The sequence below is a fragment of the Lissotriton helveticus genome, chromosome 1_1 (assembly GCF_964261635.1).
Source record: "Lissotriton helveticus chromosome 1_1, aLisHel1.1, whole genome shotgun sequence".
NCBI lineage: Eukaryota > Metazoa > Chordata > Amphibia > Caudata > Salamandridae > Lissotriton > Lissotriton helveticus.
This window is the reverse complement of record NC_136057.1, coordinates 1,081,048,308-1,081,063,252: the sequence shown is the minus strand read 5'-3', so window position 1 is coordinate 1,081,063,252 and position 14,945 is coordinate 1,081,048,308. Positions and strand designations below refer to the sequence as shown.

Genomic DNA, 14,945 nt, shown 5'->3' with positions numbered 1-14,945 from the left:
GTAACATATTATCTGGTAGAGACACAGTCTAGCCGCAGATTACCTAATGCTCTGCCCATCTTCCCCACTCTGCGAATGATATGTAATGTAAGGGTTATGCCCTTTTCAGTACTGGTTATATATACCAGTGATCACTGTTTTACATGTTTGTGTGCTTCTGCAGACCATTTGGTATTACTTCTTGAATTTGTACTTGGTATCACCATACCTTTCATCTCCATTTGTTTCGTCACAACATTGGGCCTTTCCTTGTGGGCCTTGTCTAGGTATTATCATACCATTTATTTCCACTTTCTAATTATGTTTTAAAGATACATTGGTCTTTTTTGGCACACTATGTCCACAGCCAGTTTCTACAGTGGCTCCACATTTTAGTGTGAAAGGCTTCAAAGAAGAAACTGACATCCGTGCATGGGACTTATATGACTCCACTGACGTCACAACCTTAGTCTACATCATCACAGAGTCATAAGGGGCCATTCCCTGTGGTGCAGAGGGACTGCTGAAAAATGACCGGATCCAGCCTAACGCCTGGGGAGAATACAAAAGTTAAGGAATCTGCTGCTAGACTGTGTCTCTACCAGATATTATGTTACCGAAGGTAAGTAACTTGTTCACCACTATCACACTAGTATATCTCCTACCCAGAGATATCAACACAATGCACAAGAATACTTCGAAAGCAATCAGGTAAGTAGCGCGAAATATAGTTGTCTCCAGGAGGAGACCTAACCATATACTAAGAAATTGGAATGCAAACTGCAAAGGATAATAGACCTTGGACCAGAAGACCCAGAGAAACCGGGGACACAAGAAACCACCCAAGGTAAGTACCCAGGAATCCCATGGAAGCTGTGTGCAGAGTGGAAACACAGCTGCATGACCAATGAAAGTCAATGTAGAAATTGCGGTTGCAGTTTTAAAGAAGAAGGACTCTTCTGACCCAGAGGAAACCCTTTGGAAGACAGAAGGTTGGAGAGCCACCCCACACATGGATGCCCCGGGATCCAGGTTACCTACACCAGGGAAGCCGGGTGTATAGGGGTGAAGTGATGCCAGAACCTGCCATTGAAAACAATGGACGGCTTCAAAGACGATGCCTCTGGAGAAGACTGTGAAAGAGTCCGGTGGAATCCAAGGGTGGATTCTGGAAGTGAAGAACCTGCATGCGGAGGGAACAGAGTCTATGCCACTCGAAGGTGACAAAGAGACATAGAGATGCAATGCCCACTGATGTCAGGAGGTATTGAAGAGTTGATGGTGACCATGTTGCTGCAGCCGTGAGACGATGCTGAAGAAGGCCAAGAGCCATGCATTAGCTGTCTCCTGTTGGATGTCGGTGACTAGGCTGTTGGTGTCCGGTGGGAGCACCAACAAGCCTTGGTAGCCACATTTGGTGTGGAAGATGAAAAAGGAACAACATTGGGACCAGCAATGTCCAATGAACTCACCAACAGCAGGAGAGTCAGAGCATTCCCGAGCAAGCAGTGTAGCCTACAGAATCAGGAGAAGACCCACAGGAGGACCCATGGGCTTAAGGCACAGGAATCACAAGAGGACCATGAGCAGCTCATCAAAGATGAAGGTCCATGGTGCAGAGGAGGCAGTGAGGATGCTGATCTTGGAGGGGAGAAATGTTGGAAGCTGGAGGTTATTTTAGCACGAAGATCTCTGGAGTGCAGGGCATATTGGCAATATAATGAACAAGTATTTAGTTTTTTGAGAGCATTATCCATAGCTAAATAATCTTATTGAAGAAAGCATGGTCTGTGTGCGTACTTAAAATCATAACCCGATGCACAACTACGTTTTATGACTGGGTGTGACTTAGCCTTGTATGACTCCTACCTTACTCGTGAATTCCAGGGTTAGGCTAGGACTGCAGGAGTAAGTTGAAGCAATATCTTTGTCAATTGGGTACATAGTCGAGTAATGGAAATATAAAATGTAAATTAACCCTTTCTAGCCAGAAGAAGGGGTTTATTATTTCAGAGAAAACACAGCTTCTTTTATTTTTCTGAGGAACCCATACTTGATTAAAATCTGCTACCAATGGTGATATAAAGTTTATCTGGGCAGACCAGGGGTTCTTCGACCCAGTCTTCCCCAGGTAAGTGTTTTCCGGTAGTACTCTCTACATGGCTCACCCATCATGGGAATCTTAGTGGTGTGGGAGCCTTTATAAACCATTTGGTGAAGGGATTAACAAGTAATCTACTTGGCTGTTACCAATGATCACAAATGCAAGTGGTGTATTTTTACTGCAATGTTATAACACCTACTTTCCTATATCAATTTGAAAATGCATTGTTTGACATATGAGTGAAGTTATTAACAACGGAACAACACGCTTTACGATAATGGAAAGCACTTTTGCTGCCCGAAGCATTAGAGGTCTGCAATGAAAAGGACACGCCATTATTCAGTCTTTTCACTTTTTTTTTAAGTGGAGCATTCTATCGGAAGTGGGGGTAACACGTAGTTTGACTTTCCTTTTTTTTCGTGAGACTTGTACATAGGAATATACAAAGTGTTCCCTTGAAGGTTTGGGGACGAATCGTCACAGGTAAGTAATTTGTATTGGTTACATTAATGTCACAGTTATTTACTGCATTCTTGGTGGTGCTCAGTAGATACCTTTAAGATTGGGCGCATGTAAGATTTCGTTGCTTGACAGTTTGCAAACCTCTATGCTTATAGGATGTCATTTTCTTTCTAAACATATTCATTATCAGTCTTATCAGTCCTACATGGTGTTACTGGTAACTAACAAAACCACTTCTTTACTTTAGTTAATAAGACTCGGGGAAGCAGTGGAACAGCATACAGATGATCCTGTATTTATGAGTCCAGTTCAAACTCTGAGAAATATCTATTTGCCACATATAAATTTGCTGGCAAAAATCAAACTGCGAATAGGTAAGAAAACTACAAATTAGCTTTCTGTATTAAGTGCAATGTCTGAACTGAACCAGTCTACTGAAAGATAACTTGATTTTTAGTTCATGAAATTAAACATTTTACGAAAACGAGCTTTAGTTTTAGTTATATGCATACTCACAGAGCTTACTGTGCCATAATAGGCTGCCTCAAAATGTTTTAGTTCCAACTCTGCTGGCGTTTAGAGGTTTCAGATTTTAATCGCTAAATACTGACATAATACGCTTCGATGTATGTTTTATGTTGGCCTGGACTTTTCAAAGATAGAGAAATGTTGCTGCTGGGGAAGTACTTTTGACATATGTTCGAAATCAAAAAATCTTGATTTTTGACCAATGTGAACTGTTTTCTAAATCATTGGGTTTCTTGTTTAGTTGTATGGTGTACTTTCATTCCTGTAGATGTTTGCTGTCTCCAGTTCCATTTACGCTAATTTTCTTAGCTGTTCAGTTTCATTTTCAGACTTTGAATGACTTCAAATGTTTTTCTATCTATGCTCTTGGCATTGTTTACTTTTCTTTCTAAACTCAGATTGACAAGCAGAGGTCAAATCAAAAGGTCTAGAGTGGATGAGCCGAGGAGTAGATATTGCATCTTTCTTTCTGTTCGATGACTGTGTTCTGTTATTGCTACAACACCAAGAGACTAAGCATGAGCGCAAAATCCGCTCCGATCGCGGATTTTGCGGATTTTCGGTGAATCCGCGATCCGCGAACTCTCGCGGATTTACCGAAAATCCGCAATCCGCGATCGGAGCGGATTTTGCGGTCAAAAGTTCAGGCGAGCCTAATTAACGATGGCGCCGGCAAGCTGCCAGCGCCATCCTGCAATAGTTACTTAATTAGCTTCAACAGGAAGCTCTAATAGATAAGATACAGCAGGGGCTCGAGCGCCTGCTTTATTTTAACAGTTGGAGCTTCCTGTTGAAGCTAATTAAGTAACTATTGCAGGATGGCGCTGGCAGCTTGCCGGCGCCATCGTAAATTATTTCAACGGTGGTGTCTTTACTCTTCTTGAATAAATATGAAGGGCAGGGTTCATTCGGGCACGACGGTCCTGGCACAAAAAAATAAACCTCAACAGGAAACACTTGCAGATATCAATAAAGCATGTGCCCTAGTTGAAGCTTAAATTCAGTGACTCATTCATCAGCCCAAAAATTAATCTGCTGCTCTGATCGGTCTCTGCCCTTTTATACACACAAGAGGCATGCTCGCATGGACGCCCCGTCCGTTTGGCCCCGCCCACACACTCGAGGTGTGCACCGTCTTCCCGCCATTTACCCACTATGATGGACATTTCACTCAAGGGACCCCTGCGCACTTCGGCGCGATTGCATAGTAACACACACTTGGTCGCTGGAACTAGTTGAAGCGCAAATGCAGTGACTCATTCATCAGCCCAAAAAAAATCGGGAGCGTTGGGAGGCTGGGCAGATGTGCCTTCTTCCCAAATATACCATCGATAATCCGCTGTGATGCTGCTCTGATCGGTCTCTGACCTTTTAGACACACAAGAGGCATGTGCGCTCGCGTGGAAGCCCCGTCCGTTTGGCCCCGCCCACACACTCGATGAAGCCCCGCCCCCAAATCCGCAAATCCGCTAAATCCGCGGATTTTGCGGATCCACGATCCGTGGATCCGCTTAACCCGCGAATCGTGGATCCGCAAAATCCGCCCATGCTTACAAGAGACTGTCTGTTTATTCATTGGTTAATTCAGTGTATGAGAGATTGCTGGACGCTAGCCTGGCTGATGAGGGGTGTTACCCTGAAACCAGTTCCAGGATGCTTGTTTCCGGTCCAGGGAATATCTGGCTTGGCAGTTCGGACTGCACTGTTCCCATGAGAAACAGGGTCTGGACTGATTTGCTAAGTCAGAACTGGGGTGATGAAGTGAGCTAAAGAACGATGATGAATTCAACCCAGATCTGTGACTGGGCCTGAGTTTCCGAAAAGTTTCAGCTCCCCATCCATCTTCTCCTCGTGTTTGCTTTGTTCACCCTAAGTTAGCAGGGTATGCCCAGACATGGGTCCCTTGCTCACTTTGCCACTGGATTCAAGCTAGTCTGGATAATGACGGGTGTTACTCCGAAACCGGTCCCAGGATGCTTGTTTCCGGTCCAGGGAAGATCTGGCTTAGCAGTTTGGGCTGGACTGCTCCCATGAGGAAAGAGAAAAAGGGTCTGAAAGATTTCAGCTCCCCATCCATCATCTCCTCGTGTTTGCTTTGTTTGCCCTAAGTAGGCAGGGTATGCCCAGACATGGGTCCCTTGTTCACTTTGCCCTGGATTCAAGCTAGCCGGGCTGATGAGGGGTGTTACTCCGAAACCGGTCCCAGGATACTTGTTTCCGGTCCAGGGAAGATCTGGCTTGGCAGTTCAGGGTGGACTGTTCCATGAGGAACAAGGTCAAGAGTGATCTGCATATGGCTGGGTAAGAACTGGGGTGGCGAAGTGAGCAAAAGAATGATGATGGATTCAACCCGATCTGTAACTGGGGGTAAGTGTCTGAAAGGTTTCAGCTCCCCATCCATCATCTCCTCGTGTTTGCTTTGTTTGCCCTAAGTAGGCAGGGTATGCCCAGACTTGGGTCCCTTGTTCATTTTGCCCCTGGATTCAAGCTAGCCTGGCTGATGAGGGGTGTTACTCCGAAACCGGTCCCAGGATACTTGTTTCCGGTCCAGGGAAGATCTGGCTTGGCAGTTCAGGGTGAACTATTCCATGAGGAACAAGGTCAAGATTGATTGCATATGGCTGGGTAAGAACTGGGGTGGCGAAGTGAGCTAAAGAATGATGATGCATTCAACCCGATCTGGAACTGGGGGTAAGTGTCTGAAAGGTTTCAGCTCCCTATCCATTGTTTCCTTGTGTTTGCTTTGTTCGCCCTAAGTGGACAGGGTATGCCCAGATGTGGGCCCACTAGATTCAAGCTAGCCGGGCTGATGAGGGATCTTACTCCGAAACCGGTCCCAGGATACTTGTTTCCAGTCCAGGAAGACCTGGCTTGGCAGTTCAGGCTGGACTGTTTCTATGAGGACAGGTTCAAGACTGATTTGCATATAGCTGGGGCAGAACTGGCATGCCGAAGTGAGCTAAAGTACGTTGATGGATTTAACCTGATCTGTAACTGGGGGTAAGTGTCTGAAAGGTTGCAGCTCCCCATCCATAATCTACTTGTGTTTGCTGTGTTCGCCCTAAGTGGACAGGGTATGCCCAGATGTGGGTCCCTTGCTCACTTTGCCACTGGATTCAAGCTAGCCTGGCTGATGAGGGGTGTTACTCGAAACTGGCCCCAGGATGCTGGTTTCTGGTCCAGGGAAGACCTAGCTTGGCAGTTCGGGCTGGACTGTTTCCATGAGGAACAGGTTCAAGGCTGATTTGCATATGGCCGGGGCCGAACTGGCATGCCGAAGTGAGCTAAAGAACGATGATGGATTCAACCTGTTCTGTAACTGGGGGTAATTTTCTGAAAGGTTTCACCGCCCCATCCATCATCTCCTCGTGTTTGCTTTGTTTGCCCTAAGTAGGCAGGGTATGCCCAGACTTGGGTCCCTTGTTCACATTGCCCCTGGATTCATGCTAGCCTGGCTGATGAGGGGTGTTACTCCAAACCCGGTTCCAGTATAATTGTTTCCGGTCCAGGGAAGATCTGACTTGGCAGTTCAGGGTGGACTGTTCCATGAGGAACAGGGTCAAGAGTGATTTGCATATTGCTGGGTAAGAACTGGGGTGGCGAAGTGGGCTAAAGAATGATGATGGATTAAACCCGATCTGTAACTGGGGGTAAGTGTCTGAAAGGTTTCAGCTCCCTATCCATTGTTTCCTTGTGTTTGCTTTGTTCGCCCTAAGTGGACAGGGTATGCCCAGATGTGGGTCCCTTGCTCATTTTGCCACTGGATTCAAGCTAGCCTGGCTGATGAGGGGTGTTACTCGAAACTGGCCCCAGGATGCTGGTTTCCGGTCCAGGGAAGACCTAGCTTGGCAGTTCGGGCTGGACTGTTTCCATGAGGAACAGGTTTAATACTGATTTGCATATGGCTGGGGCAGAACTGGCATGCCGAAGTGAGCTAAAGAACGATGATGGATTCAACCTGTTCTGTAACTAGGGGTAAGTTTCTGAAAGGTTTCACCGCCCCATCCATCATCTCCTCGTGTTTGCTTTGTTTGCCCTAAGTAGGCAGGGTATGCCCAGACTTGGGTCCCTTGTTCATTTTGCCCCTGGATTCAAACTAGCCTGGCTGATGAGGGGTGTTACTCCGAAACCGGTCCCAGGATACTTGTTTCCGGGTCAGGGAAGATCTGGCTTGGCAGTTCAGGGTGGACTGTTCCATGAGGAACAGGGTCAAGAGTGATTTGCATATGGCTGGGTAAGAACTGGGGTGGCGAAGTGAGCTGAAGAATGATGATGGATTCAACCCAATCTGTAACTGGGGGTAAGTGTCTGAAAGGTTTCAGCTCCCCATCCATCATCTTCTCGTGTTTGCTTTGTTCGCCCTAAGTGGACAGGGTATGCCCAGATGTGTGTCCCTTGCTCACTTTGCCACTGGATTCAAGCTAGCCGGGCTGATGAGGGGTGTTACTCCAAAACCGGTCCCAGGATACTTATTTCCGGTCCAGGGAAGACCTGGCTTGGCAGTTCAGGCTGGACTGTTTCTATGAGGACAGGTTCAAGACTGATTTGCATATAGCTGGGGCAGAACTGGCATGCCGAAGAGAGCTTAAGAAGGTTGATGGATTTAACCTGATCTGTAACTGGGGGTAAGTGTCTGAAAGGTTTCAGCGCCCCATCCATCATGTAAATGTAAATGTAAATGTACATGTATTTATATAGCGCAAACACCGACACGGTATCTAAGCGCTTGCTTAGGGAACCCGTCCTGGTATTCCCCTGTGAGATACCCCGGCAGGGTATCCACAAGGTGAAAGCCAGGCTCCCGCCGCGTGGGGCCGTAGTGGAGATTAAGCAAGCTATTGCCCAGAGTCGCAGAGTGTGACCCCGTGAGTCGAGTAGGCACCGGAGCGAGAATTATCGAGTCCGTGGAATTTTAGAGCCCGAGACCCGCCGAGGTGGGGAATCGAACCCTGGTCCACGGCCGATCTCAGCTTCCGGGTCTGCCGCCTCTAACCGCTGAGCCACACTTCTCCTCCTGTTTGCTTTGTTTGCCCTAAGTAGGCAGGGTATGCCCAGACATGGGTCCCTTGATCACATTGCCCCTGGAGTCATGCTAGCCTGGTTGACGAGGGGTGTTACTCCAAAACCAGTTCCAGTATAATTGTTTCCGGTCCAGGGAAGATCTGACTTGGCAGTTCAGGGTGGACTGTTCCATGAGGAACAGGGTCAAGAGTGATTTGCATATGGCTGGGTAAGAACTGGGGTGGCGAAGTGGGCTAAAGAATGATGATGGATTCAACCCGATCTGTAACTGGGGGTAAGTGTCTGAAAGGTTTCAGCTCCCTATCCATCATTTCCTTGTGTTTGCTTTGTTCGCCCTAAGTGGACAGGGTATGCCCAGATGTGGGTCCCTTGCTCACTTTGCCACTGGATTCAAGCTAGTCTGGCTGATGACGGGTGTTACTCCGAAACCGGTCCCAGGATGCTTGATTCCGGTCCAGGGAAGATCTGACTTGGCAGTTTGGACTGGACTGCTGCCATGAGGAACAGGGTCAAGAGTGAATTGCATTTGGCTGTGTCAGAACTGGCATGCTGAAGTGAGCTAAAGAACGATGATGGATTCAACCCGATCTGTAACTGGGGGTGTCTGAAAGGTTTCAACGCCCCATCCATCATCTCCTCGTGTTTGCTTTGTTTGCCCTAAGTAGGCAGGGTATGATCAGACATGGGTCCCTTGATTATTTTGCCCCTGGATTCATGCTAGCCTGGCTGATGAGGGGTGTTACTCCAAAACCGGTTCCATTATAATTGTTTCCGGCCCAGGGAAGAACTGACTTGGCAGTTCAGGGTCGACTGTTCCATGAGGAACAGGGTCAAGAGTGATCTGCATATGGCTGGGTAAGAACTGGGGTAGCGAAGTGAGCTAAAGAATGATGATGTATTCAACCCGATCTGTAACTGGGGTAAGTGTCTGAAAGGTTTCAGCTCCCCATCCATCATCTCCTTGTGTTTGCTTTGTTCGCCATAAGTGGACAGGGTATGCCCAGACAAGGGTCCCTGGCTCACTTTGCCACTGGATTCAAGCTAGTCTGGCTGATGACGGGTGTTACTCCGAAACCGGTCCCAGGTTGCTTGTTTCCTGTCCAGGGAAGATCTGGCTTAGCAGTTTGGGCTGGACTGCTCCCATGAGGAACAGGGTCAAGAGTGATTTGCATATGGCTGGGTCGGAACTGGCATGCCGAAGTGAGATAAGAACGATGATAGATTCAACCCAATCTGTAACTGGGGGTAAGTGTCTGAAAGGTTTCAGCGCCCCATCCATAATCTCCTCGTGTTTGCTTTGTTTGCCCAAAGTAGGCAGGGTATGCCCAGACATGGGTCCCTTGTTCACTTTGCCCCTGGATTCAAGCTAGCCTGGCTGATGAGGGGTGTTACTCCGAAACCGGTCCCGGGATACTTGTTTCCGGTCCAGGGAAGATATGGCTTGGCAGTTCAGGGTGGACTGTTCTATGAGGAACAGGGTCTAGAGTGATTTGCATATGGCTGGGTCAGAACTGATGTGGCGAAGTGAGCTAAAGAACGACGATGGATTCAACCCAAATCTGTGACTGGGAGTGAGTGCCTGAAAAGTTTTAGCGCTCTGCCCATTATCTCCTCGTGTTTGCTTTGTTCGGCCTAAGTTGGCAGGGTAAAAGTCTTTTTGATTTCTGTCTCAATTTTCTAAAAAGTTCTGAACTGTCCTAAATATTTTTGGCACAGAGAAGACAGTGCAGGACCTCAACCTGACCACTTATCCACAGCTTAATATGCAGCGGTTAAGAAACATCTGTATAGCCAGCAATATTGCTACTGGCTCAAACCCTACAAAAGCAAGACTCCAGGAGGCCCTTGCAGAATTTTAAAGTAGCCCAGTTAGGAAATAGTGCTGACACCCATGAAGAGGGAGTGAACAGTGAGAATGAGACTGTAATCAGTCCTCCAGGGGGTAACCTCCCCATCCAAACCAGAGAGGATGAGGAACCCAACAGCAACCTTTGTCCTAGACATATTCCTAGAGTGCCATCCCCTTCAGGGGGTAGGTTAGGCCACTCAAGGCACATAAAGCTAGATGAAAAATGTTTCTATCTTGAAAGAATAGCCAAAAGAGTAGCCCTTGAAGCCAAATTCCTGGCTATAGAAAGAGAGAGAGGGCTGAGACGGGTCTAGAACCCATGATTGATGTCAGTAACACATTAAATAGGGAGACACTGGAAACATAGGACCCCAAAATCCCCAACCGGATTGTCTCTAGATATGTTGAGGGTGATGACATCACAAAGTGGTTTATAGCCTTTAAGAGGGCTTCTAAAATATGGAACTTACACCAGAGACACTGGGGCGCTCTACTTTCTGAGTTATTCTCAGGAAATTGAAGAGAATGACTCCTAACACTTAATGAGGAAGATGCTGAATCCTATGACCTCATGAAGGATACCCTGATTGAGGGCTTTGGACTTATCACTCAAGAGTACAGAATCAAGTTAAGGGAGACTCGTAAAACCTCTCATAGATTTTGTTGACTTCTCAGTCAAAACATTAGGGGACTGGTTGAAAGCAGTAATGTGCAAGATTATGAAGGGCTCTATAATTTGGTAATGGTGGGGGACCTGATAAGTAATTGTACTTCTGAAAACCTGCATCAGTACCTTGTGGGGAGTCTCCCCTCAAGAGTTGGTAAAGAAGGCTGAGTACTGGGCCAAAACAAATGTGTTCAGAAAGGCCCAGGGAGACCAAATAAAGAGGTAATTGATCAGAAGATGAGACTAACCTTGCCCAGTTGAGTCTTCATTTTCTAAGTGGAAATATCTGGAGAGTACAGCTGCTACTCCCAGGTTTATGTTCAACAGAAAAGTCGATCTCCTGTAGGGAAATGGACCACCTCAAAAGTTTGGGATTGCACCCTTCATTTGTTTAAGCCATAAGAGGGGCTTATGGTCTGTTTGAACAATGAAGTGAGTGCCAAACAGGTAAGGCCTCAATTTCTTCAAGGCCCAAACCACAGCAAAGGCCTCCCTCTCAATAGCTGACCAACTTTTCTCCCTGGGGTCAACCTTCTGCTAATAAAAGCTACTGGTTGGTACTGGCCATCTGCATTAATTTGTGAAAGAACTGCGCCTACCCCTATGTCAGAAGCATCTGTCTGGACAATTAAGGTTTTGGAGTATTCAGGATTTTGCATATTGGGAGCAGAGCACATGGCCTGCTCCGCGTCATCATCAAATGCCTTCTGACAGCTAACTGTCCATTGAACTTTCTTAGACATTCTTTTGGAGGTGAGATCATTAAGGGGTGTCACTATGGATCCATAACTCTTACCAAACCTCCTGTAGTACCCAGCCAGGCCCAAGAAAGCTCTGACCTGAGTCTGGGTAATGGGAGCCACACAGTCAATGACGGTCTGGATTTTCATATCCAATGGTTTAAATTGATCTCAACCTACCAGGTGGCCCAAGTAAAAAACCTTACTCTGTCCTATCTGGCACTTTGTGGCATGGATAATGAGGCCGGCCTTTTTCAGGGCTACCAGAACATTTCTGAGGTAGACCAAGTGATCCTCCCAGGTCTTAGAATGGAAACCGTTTATGCTTGCACAGTGCCCTGTGTAAGTTAGCATTTGCTGCATCGTTTTCTTTCCAGGTGCCGTTTTAAGCTGCTCGAAACTGATCTTGGTCAAGTCCGAGAAATGCCCCCTCTTGAGTTTGTTTGTGCAATGATAGATTTTGTTTCAGTAATTAGTACACTGTTCTTATTAGCGCATACCTTTCCCACTAGATAGACGCCCTATCCCACTTGTCTGATGGCAGGTCTAGGATGGAACAACCTTGGAATGTGCTAGTTTGTGTAAGATACGAGAGCTGAAACCTTTTTTTGTATTTCACTGTTCCGTTGCATCTGCCTGGAAAATTCCACTGTGGGCGTGTTTTTGCCCGGCTATGAAACATACATAATGTATCTCTATGCTTGTTGATTTCAGTCCTCTCTGTAACACACCTAGCAACTGCACAGATGGGGCTCCACTCTGAGTGCACATAAACAGTTACTGGTTTGTGTTCTCTCCTGTCTGGTTTCGGTTTGGCATCCTCAGAGAGTCTGTTTTTCCAGTCACCAGCAGTCAAGTCAAATGTACTGAGATATATGTCAGAGGCCAATGTCTCAGTCAGCTCTTCTGCCCTTGAAATTGGATGGTAATCAGTCCTAGTGACTGCCTTAAGTGCCCTGTAATTCACGCAGAATCCCATCTCTCTCCTACAATCCTGGGAGTGAGATTTTGGCACAAGAACTACTGGACTAGTCCAAGGGCTATCTGAAGGCTCAATGACCCTGAAATCCAGCATCTTTTGGACCTCAGTCCTGATGCAGTCTCTGACATGGTCAGACTGTCTGTAAATCTTGCTCTTCACAGGTATGCTGTCACCAGTGTCCACCTCATGAGTCCACCACATGGTCTGACTAGGGGTCAGGGAAAAGAGACCAGAATACTGACTGAGAACCTGCCTGCAATCAGTCTACTGTTGACCACTGAGACTGTCTGCCGATACTATTCCTTGTACTGATCCATCAACAGGGTCCTGAGAGAGAAGATCAGGGAGAGGGTCACTCTCTTCATCCTGCCCCTCATCAGTGGCCAAGAGCAAGCTCATATCGATAAAAGGTTTAAGAGGGTTCACATCAAGTACCCAGTGGGGACTTCTTGGAGTGCCTAGGTCAACTAAGTAGGTAAGCTCACAATTTTTCTCAAGTATTGTTTAGGGGCCCCTCCACTTGTCCTGGAGTGACGATGGGGTCACAGGCTCCAACACCCACACTTTCTGTCCTGGCTGGTAAACAGTCAGTATAGCCTTAATGTCCTGCCAAGCTTTTCAAAGCTCCTTGCTGGCCTCAAGGGTTTTGTTGGCCTTCTTCATATGCTCAGCCATTCGAGAATGCAGGCTAAGTACGTAGTCCACTATGTCCTGTTTAGGGGGCTTAAGAGGCTGCTCCCATCCCTCATTAACCAGACACAATGGGTCCCTAACTGGATGTCCTAAGGGAAGTTCAAATGGGTATAGCCCACCTCCTTCTGACGAACCTCTCTGTAGGCAAAGAGAAGGCAGGGTAGTAAGACATCCCATTTTTTCCTCAGATTTTCTGGGAATCCCATGATCATACCCTTTAGGGTCTTGTTGAACCTTTCAACAAGCCCATTGCACTGTGCTTGATAGGGTGTAGTAAACTTGTAGTTTACACCACACTCCTTCCACATAGCAGTGATGTAGCTAGACATGACGTTAGTACCTCTGTCTGATAGGAACTTCTTAGGAAACCCAACCGTGGAAAAGACTCCCAGGAGGGCCCTAGCCACCACAGGAGCTGTGGCGGTCCTAACTAGAATAGTTTCTGGATACCTAGTGGCTTGGTCCACCACTACTAGGATGTAACTATATCCAGATCTTGTTGTAGGGTTTAAGTAACTTACAATGTCCATCCTTTCCCTACCCTCTCACAGGGAACCACAAACACTGGACATGGAATTAAGGGGCCTTTGTAGTGCCACCTGATTTGCCACTGGCTTGGCAAGTGGCACAGGAGCGACAAAACTCCTTGGTATCCTCAGACATGTGGGGACAGTGAAAGTGAGGGACAAGCCTGTCCCAAGTCGTGCTTTGACCAAGATGTCCTGCAAAGGGAATGTTATGCTAGGGACAATAGAAACCCCCTGAATTTCTGAGATATGACCAACCTCCTGGTGGGACTAGGCATGGGGTCTCTACAGTCAGAAAATAGGAGCCCATCTTCCCAATAGATCCTATGGGACCCAGTGACAGTCCCTGTTTCCTCAACAGCAGCTTGCTCTCTGAGTTGTTGTACTGGTGCTCGGGGCGCCAGTTGCTTTAGGAGCAGTAGTAGAAGTCTCCTTGGGGCCAGATTTAGAGCAATCAGCATATTTTGTTTTATTGCCTTTTTCCTTACACAGGTAACATGTTGGAGGAGGAAGAGGTTTGAAACTCACCCCCAGAGGAAGACTTTTGTTGGCTTTCTGAAGAATCTTTCTTGTCTTTACCTTTCTCACCACCCTTCTCTTGGGCCTTAGAAGAATCTTGCTTCTTCTGGTCACCCCCACCATGAGATTTCTGCTTTATCCGGGTCCGGACCCACTTGTCTGCCTTCTTTCCCAATTCTTGGGGAGAGGTCAGATCAGAGCCCACCAGGTACTGGTGCAGTTGCTGATTTTTACAGTTATTAAGGATGTGCTCCCTCATCAATAAATTGTACAGTCCCTCATAGACATGCCTATTACGTCCATGTAGCCAGCATTCCAGACCCTAATTATACTGTCTACAAAATCAAGCCGGCCTTGGGTGTGTGCCTTCTGTGTGTCCTTAAACTTAACCCTGTACTGTTCAGTGGTTAAACCAAACCAATCTATGAGGGCACTCTTCAAGACTGAGTAATTACAGGCATCTTCCTCCCTAACAGTGAGAAGTTTGACTTTACCTTTGTTATCAAGGGAGAGTCGCAGGATAGGTGCCCACAGTCCTTGAGGGACCGTCTGAACTTTACAGACCCTCTCTAATGCAGTGATCCATTTATGGATGTCGTCCCCCTCTTGGAAAGGAGAGTCTATCCTGCTCAGGCTCCTAGTATCAAAGGAGTGTTCCCTGACCCTTGGTTCGCTAGTACTGCCACCGTGGGACCCTAGATCCAAATTCTTCCTAGCACTCTGAACTTCCAAGGTCTCCTTTTCAAGGGCCAACTGTTCCTTTTTGATCTGGAGCTTGACTCTCTCAAACTTGATCAGGTGGTACTCCCTTACTAATGAGTCCTCTCTCTAGCTAGAGATGGAGGTTCCTATGGAGTGGTTATAGGAGTTTGA

At 47.0% G+C, this 14,945-nt stretch overlaps 1 protein-coding gene across 5 annotated transcripts in view; it reads left to right on the top strand.

The window, feature by feature from the left end:
- CFAP54 (cilia and flagella associated protein 54) overlaps positions 1–14,945 on the top strand; it is a 2,603,731-nt gene that overhangs the window by 2,104,073 nt on the left and 484,713 nt on the right. For all 5 annotated transcript variants that reach the window (XR_013608312.1, XR_013608313.1, XM_078677994.1 and 2 more), the window contains one exon: positions 2,793–2,919. Coding sequence is in view for 3 of the 5 variants with exons in the window: in XM_078677994.1 (XP_078534120.1) it covers positions 2,793–2,919 (127 nt within the window). In the remaining 2 variants the exon portion in view is untranslated. The remainder of the gene's footprint in view (positions 1–2,792; positions 2,920–14,945) is intronic.